Source organism: Petromyzon marinus, chromosome 29 (genome assembly GCF_048934315.1).
Source record: "Petromyzon marinus isolate PM22_M1 ecotype Great Lakes invasive population chromosome 29, UKy_Petmar_22M1.pri1.0, whole genome shotgun sequence".
In the NCBI taxonomy this organism is placed as follows: domain Eukaryota; kingdom Metazoa; phylum Chordata; class Hyperoartia; order Petromyzontiformes; family Petromyzontidae; genus Petromyzon; species Petromyzon marinus.
This window is the reverse complement of record NC_133695.1, coordinates 6,466,143-6,480,388: the sequence shown is the minus strand read 5'-3', so window position 1 is coordinate 6,480,388 and position 14,246 is coordinate 6,466,143. Positions and strand designations below refer to the sequence as shown.

Here is a 14,246-nt window from a genome sequence, read left to right as displayed (position 1 = left end):
GAGGTGGGATAGGTGGGGGGGTGGGGTGAGAGAGAGTGGGGGGGGGTCTAGGGGGGTGGGGGTTAGAGAGAGTGGGGGGGGGGTCTTGGGGGGTGGGGGTGAGAGAGAGAGTGGGGGGGGGGGTCTAGGGGGGTGGGGGTTAGAGAGAGTGGGGGGGGGGGGTAGAGTCAAGGACGCAGAAAGAGCACAAGGCAAGGGAGGGGGGGGGTAAGGAGGGAGGCTTCTCCCCGTGCCATCACGCAGCGTGCACATGGCGAACACGCATTATGTAATAACACCACGGGGGGCGGGGGGAAGGCCGAAAGTGGGGGAAGGAAGTGAGGGGGGGGGGCACAGAGACCGGGGGAAGGGGTGGGGGGCTTCGCGATGCAGCAGCAGCGGCGGCAGCGGGCAGTGCAGCAAGTAGGGATGGGCGATGGCGTTTTGTTTTGTCCCGCTGCTGCTGATGCTGTTGTTGTTGTTGTTTGTAAGGACGGGTGAATGAACGGAACAACAAGAAGAAGAAGAAGAGACCTCTTGAGCGTGCCGCCGGTACTTTTCTAGCACAGAGGGACGCGTGCCCCCCCACCACCACCCCCACCACCCCCCCCCCCCACCTCGTGTATGTTCTCATATTGTTGTCGTCGTCTGTTTTATGGGGGTCTGAACCTGTCCCTGGTGGTGTGTGCCCGCTACTCTCACCCCCCACCTCGCCCCCCCCTCGCCTCCTCCCCCCCACCAAAGACAAAGATCCCCTGTATATCCTTCACAGGCTATTGGGGCAAGTGCTGTTAGCGAGCACCACCGAAGAAGGCCGGAACGGCACACGAGGGGGCGGGTGGCCAGCACCACGCCCGGCCGCCTTTGTCTCCTTCTTGCCCTCACCGCCCCCCCCCCAGTGGCGACGTTCACACACCGCACGAGGTACTCGTTTGAGGCTGAGTCGACCTAGGGGAGACCCAGGAACGGTTCAGATAATCGTCATTTGGTGTCGGTCGTGAGCGAACTTGGGTGCCTGGCTCCGTAGCACAGTGCGCTAACCATTGCTCCACCACCACCACTACCACCACCACCACTACCCCCACCACCACTACCACCACTACCCCCACCACCACTACCCCCCACCACCACTGCCCCCACCACCACCACCAGATGCGTCGACTCCCACCCAGGTTAATCCGGCGCGACGTGACTGGGGATGGCATTAAACAGGAACGAGGAGGTACGGGGGTTCATACACAAAGACAAATGTCCCCCGTATAGCCTTCAACATAATTTTGGGACAAGTGCTGTTAGCGAGCACCTATGAAGGCCGACATGGCACACGAAGGGGTAGGGTGGTCAGCACCACGCCCGACCGCCTTTGTCGCCCTAGTGGCGATGTTTACACATCGCATCAAGTACTCATTTGAGGCTGGGTCGACCTAGGGGAGGCCCAGGACCGGTTCAAATAATCGTCGCTCCTGTTGGCCGTGAGCGTGAATCGAACTCGGGTCGCCGGGCTCGAAGAGCAGCGTAGCGCTAACCGCTCCACTGACGCGCAGACACACACAGACACACACAGGTACACGCGGATGGACACAGACAGCAGTGGTATGCTGATGCTGCTGCTGCTGATGATGCTGATGATGATTCCAGGGCTTAGCGCTGCTGAGTGTGCGTGCGCGCAGACCCGGGAGGGAATCCCAATCAGCTCTCGCCGCATTAGCCAAGCCGCGGCCGCTGCTGCCGCTATCCGACCGCGACGAGAGGCGAGATGCAAAACAAACACCACCACCAGCACCAACCCCGGGGCAACAGCGAGCCGGAACCACGGCTATTCAAACAGAACGCTGATCCACTGCTGGATGAAGGCGTCCCCCGCCCCCCACCTCCCCCAAGCCGTGTAGGTCGTAGGGAGGTCTTCGGCTCTCGTCCAGCAGCGGAACGCCCAAGCCGGGCTGTGCTGAAGTGGTTTCGTATCCCGTGTGTGTGTGGAGAGGTGGGTGGGTGAGTTGGTGGGTGGGTGAGTTGGTGGGTGAGGTGAGTAGAGTGGGTGGGTGTGGTGAGGTGGGTGGGTGAGTTGGTGGGTGGGTGAGTTGGTGGGTGGGTGAGGTGGGTGGGTGAGGTGAGTAGAGTGTGTGGTGAGGTGGGTGGGTGAGTTGGTGGGTGAGGTGGGTGGGTGAGTTGGTGGGTGGGTGGGTGAGGTGGGTGGGTGAGGTGAGTAGAGTGTGTGTGTGTGTGGTGAGGTGGGTGGGTGAGTTGGTGGGTGGGTGGGTGAGGTGGGTGGATGAGTTGGTGGGTGGGTGAGGTGGAGTAGAGTGTGTGTGTGTGTGGTGAGGTGGGTGGGTGAGTTGGGGGGTGGGTGGGTGAGGTGGGTGGGTGAGTTGGTGGGTGGGTGAGGTGGGTGAGTGAGTTGGTGGGTGGGTGGGTGAGGTGAGTAGAGTGTGTGTGTGTGGTGGGTGGGTGAGTTGGGGGGTGGGTGGGTGAGGTGGGTGGCTGAGTTGGGGGGTGGGTGAGGTGAGTAGAGTGTGTGTGTGTGTGTGGTGAGGTGGGTGGGTGAGTTGGTGGGTGGGTGAGGTGGGTGGGTGAGTTGGTGGGTGGGTGGGTGAGGTGAGTAGAGTGTGTGTGTGTGGTGAGGTGGGTGGATGAGTTGGTGGGTGGGTGAGGTGGGTGGGTGAGTTGAGGGGTGGGTGGGTGAGGTGAGTAGAGTGGGTGGGTGTGTGGTGAGGTGAGTAGAGTGGGTGTATGTGTGGTGAGGTGGGTGGATGAGTTGGTGGGTGGGTGGTGAGGTGGGTGGATGAGTTGGTGAGTGGGTGGATGAGTTGGTGCCTGGGTGGGAGGTTAGACGGGGGGGGGGGTGGATAGCGAGGTGAGTGGGGTGGGAGGGTGAGTGGGGTGGGTGGGGTGCGTAGGTGTTGAGGTGAGTGGGGTGGGTGGGTGAGTGGGGTGGGTGGGGTGGGTGGGTGAGTTGGTGGGTGGGTGGGAGGTGAGAGGTTAGAGGGGGGTGGTTGGGTAGCGAGTTGAATGGCTGGGTGGGTGGGTGTTTAGGTGAGGGGGTTGGGCGAGTAGGTGGTGGGGGGGAGGTGAGAGGTGACAGGAGGGGTGAGAGGTGACAGGAGGGGTACGATTGCCGTCACGTGACCCCCCCTCCCCCCCACAGCCTCTCGCTGCGCGAGACGACGACACGGCCACGTGCTCTGGTCGAGAACGAGAGCGGAGCTGCAGCCAAGGAACGCGACGCGTCCGGGAGGACATTCGACCCGGGGAGACGGAGCGATCAAAGCAGTTCGTGTGCCGGCTGGATTCTTAGCGAGAGGTCGGCGACGACTCTTGCGGATGCCTTCATCTAGCAGTGGATTGACCGTGGCCGCTGATAAATTATTTGGTGCTCAGGGGAGTAAGACGGTGCACCGTCCCCCTCCCCCCGTGTCAATAACGAAGCCGGCAACCCATGAGGTTCACCCAGGATTCTTGTACAGGGAAATTGAGTTTTCAGGTCTATGCGGCGTACAATCGGATCGATACGGTCAACAACAAGAACATCGTCTATTGGTTTGTGTTTCTCTCCTTGTGATGGGACTTTGTAGGATTAACGTTGAGATTTATAAGGACACGGGATGACCAATAAGGTCTGAATGCCTGTCGCCTGATGAAGCTAGTTGTAATTTCTGGCGAAACGTCGGACTCAGATGGTAAATGATGTGGCTTTGCCCTCCAACACACAACCGGTGTTGCTGTACGCGTAACGAATTGCCACGTTCTGTTCACGTGACAAACCTTACTAAATGGCTGTCGGGTGGTGGCGGGTTTACACGATACATCTACATATTTACGCGATCTAAGCACCAAAACAACCTCTTGTAAATTCAGGAGAGCAACGAGCATCGCCCTCTCCATCATCCGCAGAAGGCGGCCGAGAGACGAAGCCGCCTCCACCGCCTCCACCGCCTCCACCGCCACCACCGCCTCCACCGCCACCACCGCCTCCACCGCCACCACCGCGTGGCCCAACTCGCCCAACCGGTCCCCTTCAAACTCGCTGAGCGCGCTACGGCGGCGTATCGAGTAAACAAGCGACGTTGGTCCAACGTTAGGCACGCGGTTGGAAACGTTGGGCCAACGTTGGGCCAACGTTGGGCACGTGTTTGGAAATGTTGGACAAACATTGGGCCAACGTTGGCATGCGGTTGAAAAACGTTGGCCCATCGTTGGCCTAACGGTTCCATGTTTACAGGTTTCTAACTTGATCGTTTGCATGAAACTTTGTCAGTGGGAGATGGAGAGATGATCGCTGCTCGTAGGCAGTTTCTAGGTGGCTTCTGGAGGTCTTCGTCCAGCAGTAGATTGATCACGGCTGATTATAAAAGCAGGATTCACAACACAGAATTCAAAAGAAACCGGTTTGATTGCAATACACACAAAGACAAAGATCCCCCGTATAGCCTTTAACAGACTGCTTGGGCAAATGCTCTTCGCGAGCACCTATGAAGGCCGGCACGGCACACGAGGGTGTGAGTGGCCAGCACCACGCCCGGCCGCCTTTGTCTCCCCAGTGGCGATGTTTACACACCGCAGCAGGTACTCATTCCAGGGGGAAGTCTAGGATCGGTTTAAATATTCATCCATCGAGCGGGAATCGAACTTGGCAATTCGGATTTGTAGCGCTCCGTGTGAACCACCAGCACCGCTTGGCAATCGCCACTCCCCACACACACAGAGAGAGAGAGAGACAAAGGTTCCCCATATAGCATTAACAGACTGCTGGGGCAAGTGCTGTTAGCCAGCACACCTCCACACACGCGCAGCGTGAGACAGGGGACAGATGGCCTCCCACATTCTTGCCGCTGCGAAGACGAAGACAAACAACAGCAGCGGTGGCAGCGGTGGCGACAAACGCCTCGACGACACCCGGGTGCAGGGGCAATGTGGGGCAGCGAGCACGCAGACAGAGGGAGCCAGAGACAGAGAGAGAGAGCGGGAGAGCTAAAATAAACCAACATGAAAACAACACCATCCCACCGCTTTGTTCAAAGTCACCCCCCCCCTCAGACCCCCGCCACGTGGGTAGCTGCGCCCCCCCCCCCACCACCTCACCCGGTGCCACGGGCTCCGGTGTCGTGAAAAACGGCAGCGGCACAACGCTGCCCCCCCCCCCTTGCCCGCCGCCAACTCTGTCTTGGATGACTTCCAAGAGGGGCGAACCCCCTCGCTCGCGCTCCCTGTAGCTCGGGGGGCGCGGTAGCGCAGTGGGCGTGGCTCCTGGGACTAAGGGTTGAAGGACCCCCCCCCCCAATCCCGCCAGCACCCCCCCCCATTGCCTGCCCCCCCCCTCGCCACCCCCCTGCCCCCCCCCGGGCCCCTGTGGGCCCACGTGGCTCACCCGGGGGCACCTTGTCCATGCCCAGCTGCTTGCGGGCGACTTCGGCCAGCGCGCCGAGACCCAGGCCCACCGCGAGGCCTGCAACCACGGCCGCAGCCGCCACATCACAACCACCACAACCATCACGACCATAACCATCACAACCACCACAACCATCACAACCATCACAACCACCACAACCATCACAACCACCGCAACCATCACGGCCACCACAACTGATACCACCACAACCGCAACCATCAAAACGACTACCATGATTATTATTACAACTGCCAACACCGCCACCATTATCGTCACAACGACAATTCGCTGTTATTACCCCCACAATCACCATCATCAAATGTATCATAATCATCACCACAATTACTGAGTGAGTGAATTGGTGAGTGAGGTAGTCTATACGAGGTGGGGGAGTAAAATAGTGAATGAGCGCATTGTGAATGTGAGAGGCAGTGCACGAGTGAGAATGAATGAATGATTCAGTGAACGAGGGAGCTGGTGAATGAGGAAGGGGGTAATTGAGTGAATGAATGAGTGAATAAGAAAGGTGGTCAATTAATTAGTGAGTCTGTGAATGAATGAGGCAGTGAATGAGAGTGAGTGAGCATCTGCAGCGAGTAAGGGGAGTGAGGGAGCGAGTGAGATGAGAGAGTGAGCGAGCGAGTGCGAGCAAGTAAGAGGAGTGAGTGAGTGAGCGAGTGAGTGAGATGAGAGAGTGAGCGAGTGAGTGAGATGAGAGAGTGAGCGAGCGAGTGAGTGAGTGAGTGAGCGAGCGAGTGAGTGAGATGAGAGAGTGAGCGAGTGAGTGAGATGAGAGAGTGAGCGAGTGAGTGAGATGAGAGAGTGAGTGAGCGAGCGAGTGAGTGAGCGAGTGAGTGAGTGAGATGAGAGAGTGAGCGAGCGAGTGAGTGAGTGAGTGAGCGAGCGAGTGAGTGAGATGAGAGAGTGAGATGAGAGAGTGAGTGAGCGAGGGAGTGAGTGAGTGAGATGAGAGAGTGAGTGAGCGAGCGAGTGAGTGAGCGAGCGAGTGAGATGAGAGAGCGAGTGAGTGAGTGAGCGAGTGAGTGAGATGAGAGGGTGAGTGAGTGAGCGAGTGAGATGAGATGAGCGAGCGAGTGAGTGAGATGAGAGGGTGAGTGAGTGAGCGAGCGAAGTGAGTGAGCGAGTGAGATGAGAGTGAGCGAGTGAGCGAGAGCGAGCGAGCAAGTGAGTGAGTGAGTGAGATGAGAGAGAGAGTGAGTGAGCGAGAGTGAGGAGTGGAGTGAGTGAGTGAGTGAGCGAGCGAGTGAGATGAGAGAGTGAGTGAGTGAGCGAGTGAGTGAGATGAGAGAGTGAGTGAGTGAGCGAGCGAGTGAGATGAGAGTGAGCGAGCGAGTGAGTGAGATGAGCATCTGCAGCGAGTAAGGGGAGTGAGGGAGCGAGTGAGATGAGAGAGTGAGCGAGCGAGTGAGTGAGCGAGTGAGATGAGAGAGTGGGTGAGTGAGCGAGCGAGTGAGTGAGTGAGTGAGCGAGTGAGTGAGTGAAATGAGAGAGTGAGTGAGTGAGCGAGTGAGTGAGTGAGTGAGCGAATGAGTGAGTGAAATGAGAGAGTGAGTGAGCGAGCGAGTGAGTGAGTGAGCGAGCGAGTGAGATGAGAGAGTGAGTGAGTGAGCAAGTGAGTGAGATGAGAGAGTGAGTGAGTGAGATGAGAGGGTGAGTGAGTGAGCGAGCGAGTGAGTGAGCGAGTGAGATGAGAGAGTGAGTGAGTGAGCCGAGCGAGCGAGTGAGTGAGTGAGTGAGCGAGTGAGTGAGTGAGATGAGAGAGGGAGAGTGAGTGAGCGAGCGAGTGAGTGAGTGAGATGAGTGAGTGAGCGAGCGAGTGAGATGAGAGAGTGAGCAAGAGAGTGAGTAAGTGAGCGAGTGAGTGAGATGAGAGAGTAAGTGAGCGAGTGAGTGAGTGAGCGAGTGAGTGAGATGAGAGAGAGAGTGAGCGAGTGAGTGAGATGAGAGTGAGCGAGTGAGTGAGTGAGAGTGAGATGAGAGAGTGAATGAGTGAGCGAGTGAGATGAGAGAGTGAGCGAGCGAGTGAGATGAGTGAGCGAGTGAGTGAGTGAGTGAGATGAGAGAGTGAGTGAGAGGGTGAGTGAGATGAGAGTGAGTGAGATGAGAGAGTGAATGAGATGAGAGAGTGAGCGAGCGAGTGAGAGGAGTGAGTGATTGAGTGAGTGAGATGAGAGTGAGTGAGCGAGTGAGTGAGATGAGAGGAGTGAGCGAGTGAGTGAGATGAGAGTGAGATGAGAGAGTGAGATGAGAGTGAGCGAGTGAGTGAGATGAGAGCGAGTGAGTGAGTGAGATGAGAGGGTGAGTGAGAGAGTGAGTGAGATGAGAGTGAGATGAGAGAGTGAGATGAGAGTGAGCGAGTGAGTGAGATGAGAGAGTGAGCGAGCGAGTGAGATGAGTGAGCGAGTGAGTGAGTGAGATGAGAGGGTGAGTGAGAGAGTGAGTGAGATGAGAGTGAGTGAGTGAGAGAGTGAGTGAGATGAGAGTGAGTGAGATGAGAGTGAGTGAGATGAGAGTGAGTGAGAGTGAGTGAGATGAGAGTGAGTGAGAGAGTGAGTGAGTGAGATGAGAGTGAGTGAGAGAGTGAGTGAGTGAGATGAGAGTGAGTGAGATGAGAGTGAGTGAGAGAGTGAGTGAGATGAGATGAGTGAGTGAGCGAGTGAGTGAGATGAGAGTGAGTGAGAGTGAGTGAGATGAGAGTGAGTGAGAGATTGAGTGAGTGAGATGAGAGTGAGTGAGAGTGAGTGAGTGAGTGAGATGAGAGCGAGTGAGTGAGCGAGTGAGTGAGATGAGAGTGAGTGAGAGAGTGAGTGAGATGAGAGGAGTGAGAGGGTGAGTGAGTGAGATGAGAGGAGTGAGTGAGTGAGATGAGAGAGTGAGTGAGATGAGAGCGAGTGAGTGAGAGAGTGAGTGAGATGAGAGCGAGTGAGTGAGCGAGTGAGTGAGATGAGAGTGAGTGAGAGAGTGAATGAGATGAGAGGAGTGAGTGAGCGAGTGAGTGAGATGAGAGTGAGTGAGAGAGTGAGTGAGATGAGAGTGAGTGAGTGAGAGAGTGAATGAGATGAGAGGAGTGAGTGAGCGAGTGAGTGAGATGAGAGTGAGTGAGAGAGTGAGATGAGAGAGTGAGCGAGCGAGTGAGATGAGTGAGCGAGTGAGTGAGTGAGATGAGAGGGTGAGTGAGAGAGTGAGTGAGATGAGAGTGAGTGAGTGAGAGAGTGAGTGAGATGAGAGTGAGTGAGATGAGAGTGAGTGAGATGAGAGTGAGTGAGAGTGAGTGAGATGAGAGTGAGTGAGAGAGTGAGTGAGTGAGATGAGAGTGAGTGAGAGAGTGAGTGAGTGAGATGAGAGTGAGTGAGATGAGAGTGAGTGAGAGAGTGAGTGAGATGAGAGTGAGTGAGTGAGCGAGTGAGTGAGATGAGAGTGAGTGAGAGTGAGTGAGATGAGAGTGAGTGAGAGAGTGAGTGAGTGAGATGAGAGTGAGTGAGAGAGTGAGTGAGTGAGATGAGAGCGAGTGAGTGAGCGAGTGAGTGAGATGAGAGTGAGTGAGAGAGTGAGTGAGATGAGAGGAGTGAGAGAGTGAGTGAGTGAGATGAGAGGAGTGAGTGAGTGAGATGAGAGAGTGAGTGAGATGAGAGCGAGTGAGTGAGAGAGTGAGTGAGATGAGAGCGAGTGAGTGAGCGAGTGAGTGAGATGAGAGTGAGTGAGAGAGTGAATGAAATGAGAGGAGTGAGTGAGCGAGTGAGTGAGATGAGAGTGAGTGAGAGAGTGAGTGAGATGAGAGTGAGTGAGTGAGAGAGTGAATGAGATGAGAGGAGTGAGTGAGCGAGTTAGTGAGATGAGAGTGAGTGAGAGAGTGAGTGAGATGAGAGTGAGTGAGTGAGAGAGTGAATGAGATGAGAGGAGTGAGTGAGCGAGTGAGTGAGATGAGAGTGAGTGAGAGAGTGAGTGAGATGAGAGTGAGTGAGTGAGAGAGTGAATGAGATGAGAGGTGAGTGAGCGAGTGAGTGAGATGAGAGTGAGTGAGTTAGTGAGAGAGTGAGTGAGTGAGATGAGAGGAGTGAGAGAGTGAGTGAGATGAGAGAGTGAGTGAGATGAGAGGAGTGAGTGAGCGAGTGAGTGAGATGAGAGTGAGTGAGTGAGCGAGCGAGTGAGATGAGAGGAGTGAGATGAGAGGAGTGAGTGGGCGAGTGAGTGAGCGAGTGAGATGAGAGCGAGTGAGTGAGTGAGTGAGATGAGAGGAGTGAGTGAGTGGGCGAGTTCTCACCACCAAAGTTGACCATGCGACTGAGTCGTCCCGTGGGCACCTTGCTCTCCCGTGCCCGCTCGCTCAGCTGTTGCTGTGGGCGACACGAGACGCGGTGGCGAGATGTTAACTACCTCGCCTGGTAGGCAGGAGGTCGTGGGTTTGATGCCGACCCTCCCCCCTCCCAGACAGACCCCTACACCCCCCTCCCAGACAGACCCTTACACCCCCCCCCCCAGAGAGACCCCTACACCCCCCTCCCAGACAGACCCCTACACCCCCCTCCCAGACAGACCCCTACAGCCCCCCTCCCAGACAGACCCCTACACCCCCCTCCCAGACAGACCCTTACACCCCCCCCCCCAGAGAGACCCCTACACCCCCCTCCCAGACAGACCCCTACACCCCCTCCCAGACAGACCCCTACAGCCCCCCTCCCAGACAGACCCCTACACCCCCCCTCCCAGACAGACCCCCTACACCCCCCCCTCCCAGACAGACCCCTACACCCCCCTCCCAGACAGACCCCTACACCCCCCTCCCAGACAGACCCCTACACCCCCCCTCCCAGACAGACCCCTACACCCCCCTCCCAGACAGACCCCTACACCCCCCTCCCAGACAGACCCCTACAGCCCCCCTCCCAGACAGACCCCTACACCCCCCCTCCCAGACAGACCCCCTACACCCCCCCCCTCCCAGACAGACCCCTACACCCCCCTCCCAGACAGACCCCTACACCCCCCTCCCAGACAGACCCCTACACCCCCCCTCCCAGACAGACCCCCTACACCCCCCCTCCCAGACAGACCCCCTACACCCCCCTCCCAGACAGACCCCCTACACCCCCCTCCCAGACAGACCCCCTACACCCCCTCCCAGACAGACCCCCTACACCCCCCCTCCCAGACAGACCCCCTACACTCCGCCTCCCAGACAGACCCCCTACACTCCGCCTCCCAGACAGACCCCTACACCCCCCTCCCAGACAGACCCCTTACACCCCCCTCCCAGACAGACCCCTACACCCCCCCTCCCAGACAGACCCCCTACACCCCCCTCCCAGACAGACCCCTACACCCCCCTCCCAGACAGACCCCTACACCCCCCTCCCAGACAGACCCCCTACACCCCCCTCCCAGACAGACCCCTACACCCCCCTCCCAGACAGACCCCTACACCCCCCCCCTTCCAGACAGACCCCCTATGCTCCCCCTCCCAGACAGACCCCCTACACCCCCCTCCCAGACAGACCCCTACACCCCCCCCCTTCCAGACAGACCCCCTATGCTCCCCCTCCCAGACAGACCCCAGGATCTCCCCCGAGGCCCCATCTCCCCGCATGTCCCACTCACCATGACCGTCTGCTGGCACTTGGATTGCCGCGCCTTGCCCACGTCCTCCGTCGTGAGCCCCTCGCAGTGACTCCTGCTGGTACCACCTCGCCTGCTGGTACCAACTCGCTTGCTGCTGCTGGTGATGGTGGTTGAGGTTGTTGTTGTGATGGTGATGGTGGTGGTAGGACCTCGTGAGAGTCCTGGACACACTGGCTGGAAGCTGTTGGCCGCACGCCACAAGCACACAAAGACAAAGATTCCTCGTATAGCCATCATAGACTTTTGGGGCAAGTGCCGTTTACGAGTTGCATCTGTTAGGTCGGCACGGGATATGCGGGGGTCGGGTGGCCAACACTACCCCCGCCCGTGATTCTGGCCACACCACCCTCTTTGACCCCACTCATTCATTCATCAGATAGCGCAGGGCATAGGAGTGAATCGTTACATCTCTACTTCATCAGCATCGGCGTCACGTGGAGTCATTCCTTCCCTTACAACTGCCAAACCCAGTGAGCGATTCGCTCACTCATTCGACTATGAACGAGTCAAGGGTGATAAGCAATTGAATGAGTCACTCGTGAGCGAACTCGCGGAATCCTTCGTGAATGAATGAAGAATGAGCAATCCGGAAATTAGTCACCCGTCCATCCGTTCATCTGTTCGCCAGCGAGCGTGCCATGTGTGTCACCGTCCGTCCGTCTGTTCGTCCATCCAAGAGTGAGCGATCGAGCCGTGAGCGTTCGCGTGCGTGAGCGTTACCGTGCACGAGTGAGCGAGCACTGAGCGAGCGAGCGAGCGAGCCGAGAGCGTTACCGTGCGTGAGCGTTACCATGCACGAGTGAGCGAGCACTGAGCGAGCGAGCGAGCGAGCCGAGAGCGTTACCGTGCGTCCGTGCGGGCCGCTCGCCGCGACGCGGATCTCCCCGGGCGTGCGGAGGTGAGTCGCGGGGGACGGCGCGGGGGCCCCCATCCGGCGGCGGGCGCCATCCTCGCTGCGCCACGGCTCGTCCTGGCACGCGCTCGCTCGGCGGACCTGCGGCCGTCACCAGCGCCGAACCCACAACGCCCGCGGTGAGGATAGCGACGATGGTGACGGTGGTGACGCTGTTGCAAATTATTTGGTGATGCTGCTGCTGCATTGGCACAAGCACGGTCAACAAATGAGAGTCAAAGCGTTCGTCAATCAGAACACTGCGCGTGTGTGTGTGTGGCCTTAAAAGGAAAGACACAATATATATAAAAATAGGTGACTTTTTTTCTGGCTCACGGCCCTGCTTCGTGCCCTGGTGGTCCGCATTTTTAAGAAGGGGGACAAAACGCTGACTGCGACAATCTACCGCGGGGAATCCCCCTTTCTGCTGAGCGCGAGCGCGGGGCAAGGTCCTGGCGAGGATTTCTTCGACGTCGTACCGAGGAGAAGCTTGCGGAGCCTCAATTAGGGTTTCAGGCCGGGGCGGTCCTGCATGGACGCCATATTCTCTGTGCGTCTGCTACCGCAGAGGTGTAGGGAATTCCAACGTGGACCTGAGTCAGTGGCTACGGTATCATCAACAGGCCACGGGTCGCTGACACCTCTGCTGGTGGGCAGGCCCCGGGTAAGGCCACGTGGCCGAGAGCCGGAGCCATTCCCTGGGTGTGACAGGGACCTCCTCTGACGCCTACAACCACCTCGCACTTCCTGTGAGCGCGTAGCTCCAGAAGCTTGCCATGGCTGTCCAGGGAAAAGCGACTTGCCGTTCAAGGGGCAACTCCTCCTGGGCTCGCATTTTTTATTTGCCGGGAAAACCGCATTAGGGTGGGGGGGGGGGGGGGTGGGTAGTGGAGTACCTGTCAACCCCCCTTATCAGTGCCCCTACCTTATTACAGACTAATTCAGACCTTATTGGTCACCCCGTGCCCCTTATAAATCTCAACGTTCATCCTACAAAGTCCATTTCCCTGTACAAAAATACGCGAGTAAATGGGGGGGGGGGGGAGGGGGGGGGCGGCAAACGTGAGGGCTCCCACCTCTCCGTTACCGCCGCGTCGCCAACAAGGGGGGCGCGCCCCCCCCCAACGGCGAGGGCGCTCGCCGCCAGTAGCGGGGAGAGTCGCCCGGGCACCGCCTCGGCCGCCCACGCGGCACACCCCCTCCTCGCCAGCAGCGCCAGCTCGCTCGCCATGCCCGGCCCCCGCTCTGACGCCCTGCGATGCCACGCGGGGGGGGGGGCGCCGCGCCGGCCACCCGCGCTAGCACCTGCAGGGGGCACGGGGAGGGGCGGTGACCATGGTGACGGCGATGATAGCGATGAAGATGATTGTGACGATGATTGTGTTTTATGGGGGGCGGCGGGGTGGGGTGGGGTGGGGGGTGGGGGGGTTTCCGATGCCACGCGGGGCACCAACTCGTGTCCTGACATCGGGAGACGGAGCCAGACTCTCCCCCAAAGGCTGAGCGATGGCTGAGTGGCGGAACGGTTGAGCGACTGAACGCGCGAACGATCGTCCACCTGCGAAGTCACGTGCTTGGGCGACGCGGGCGACTTCCCCGCGAGTAGACGAGGTCACCGCGACGGAGCGGTGGGAACGGAAGTTCGGCGTCGGCCGTCGCCGGTCGCGCGCCGCACCGACCCCGCACCGACCCCGCACCGACCCCGCACCGACCCCGCACCGACCCCGCACCGACCCCGCACCGACCCCGCACCGACCCCGCACTGACCCCGCACCGACCCGGCACCGACCCCGCACCGACCCCGCACCGACCCCGCACCGACCCCGCACCGACCCCGCACCGACCCCGCACCGACCCCGCACCGACCCCGCACTGACCCCGCACCGACCCCGCACCGACCCCGCACCGACCCCGCACCGACCCCGCACTGACCCCGCACCGACCCCGCACCGACCCCGCACCGACCCCGCACTGACCCCGCACCGACCCCGCACCGACCCCGCACCGACCCCGCACCGACCCCGCACCGACCCCGCACTGACCCCGCACCGACCCCGCACCGACCCCGCACCGACCCCGCACCGACCCCGCACTGACCCCGCACCGACCCCGCACCGACCCCGCACCGACCCCGCACCGACCCCGCACCGACCCCGCACCGACCTCTGCGACGAACGAGAGTGGCAGGAGCGCGCGGCGTGCGTCACAACGACGTCTCACGATGGTCGACTCCTCTGCGCGATGACAACGGCGACGGCGGCGACGACGACGATTGTGACGTCACCCCCCACGCCGCCGTCGCGTCTACGCTGTGCGCCGTGCACGTGGCTGCCACGGCGCGGAGTTATCCGCCCG

The 14,246-nt window shown here is 59.4% G+C and overlaps 1 protein-coding gene across 1 annotated transcript in view; it reads right to left on the bottom strand.

The window, feature by feature from the left end:
- Positions 1-14,246, bottom strand: part of LOC116947291 (atypical kinase COQ8B, mitochondrial-like) — a 52,315-nt gene that overhangs the window by 22,766 nt on the left and 15,303 nt on the right. Inside the window, exons 2-6 of the mRNA XM_076070506.1 lie at positions 12,968-13,196; positions 11,844-11,993; positions 10,979-11,180; positions 9,645-9,717; positions 5,342-5,419 (exon numbers count right to left, since the gene is read on the bottom strand). Of these exons, the coding sequence (XP_075926621.1) occupies positions 5,342-5,419; positions 9,645-9,717; positions 10,979-11,180; positions 11,844-11,993; positions 12,968-13,122 (658 nt within the window). The 5' untranslated portion in view covers positions 13,123-13,196. The remainder of the gene's footprint in view (positions 1-5,341; positions 5,420-9,644; positions 9,718-10,978; positions 11,181-11,843; positions 11,994-12,967; positions 13,197-14,246) is intronic.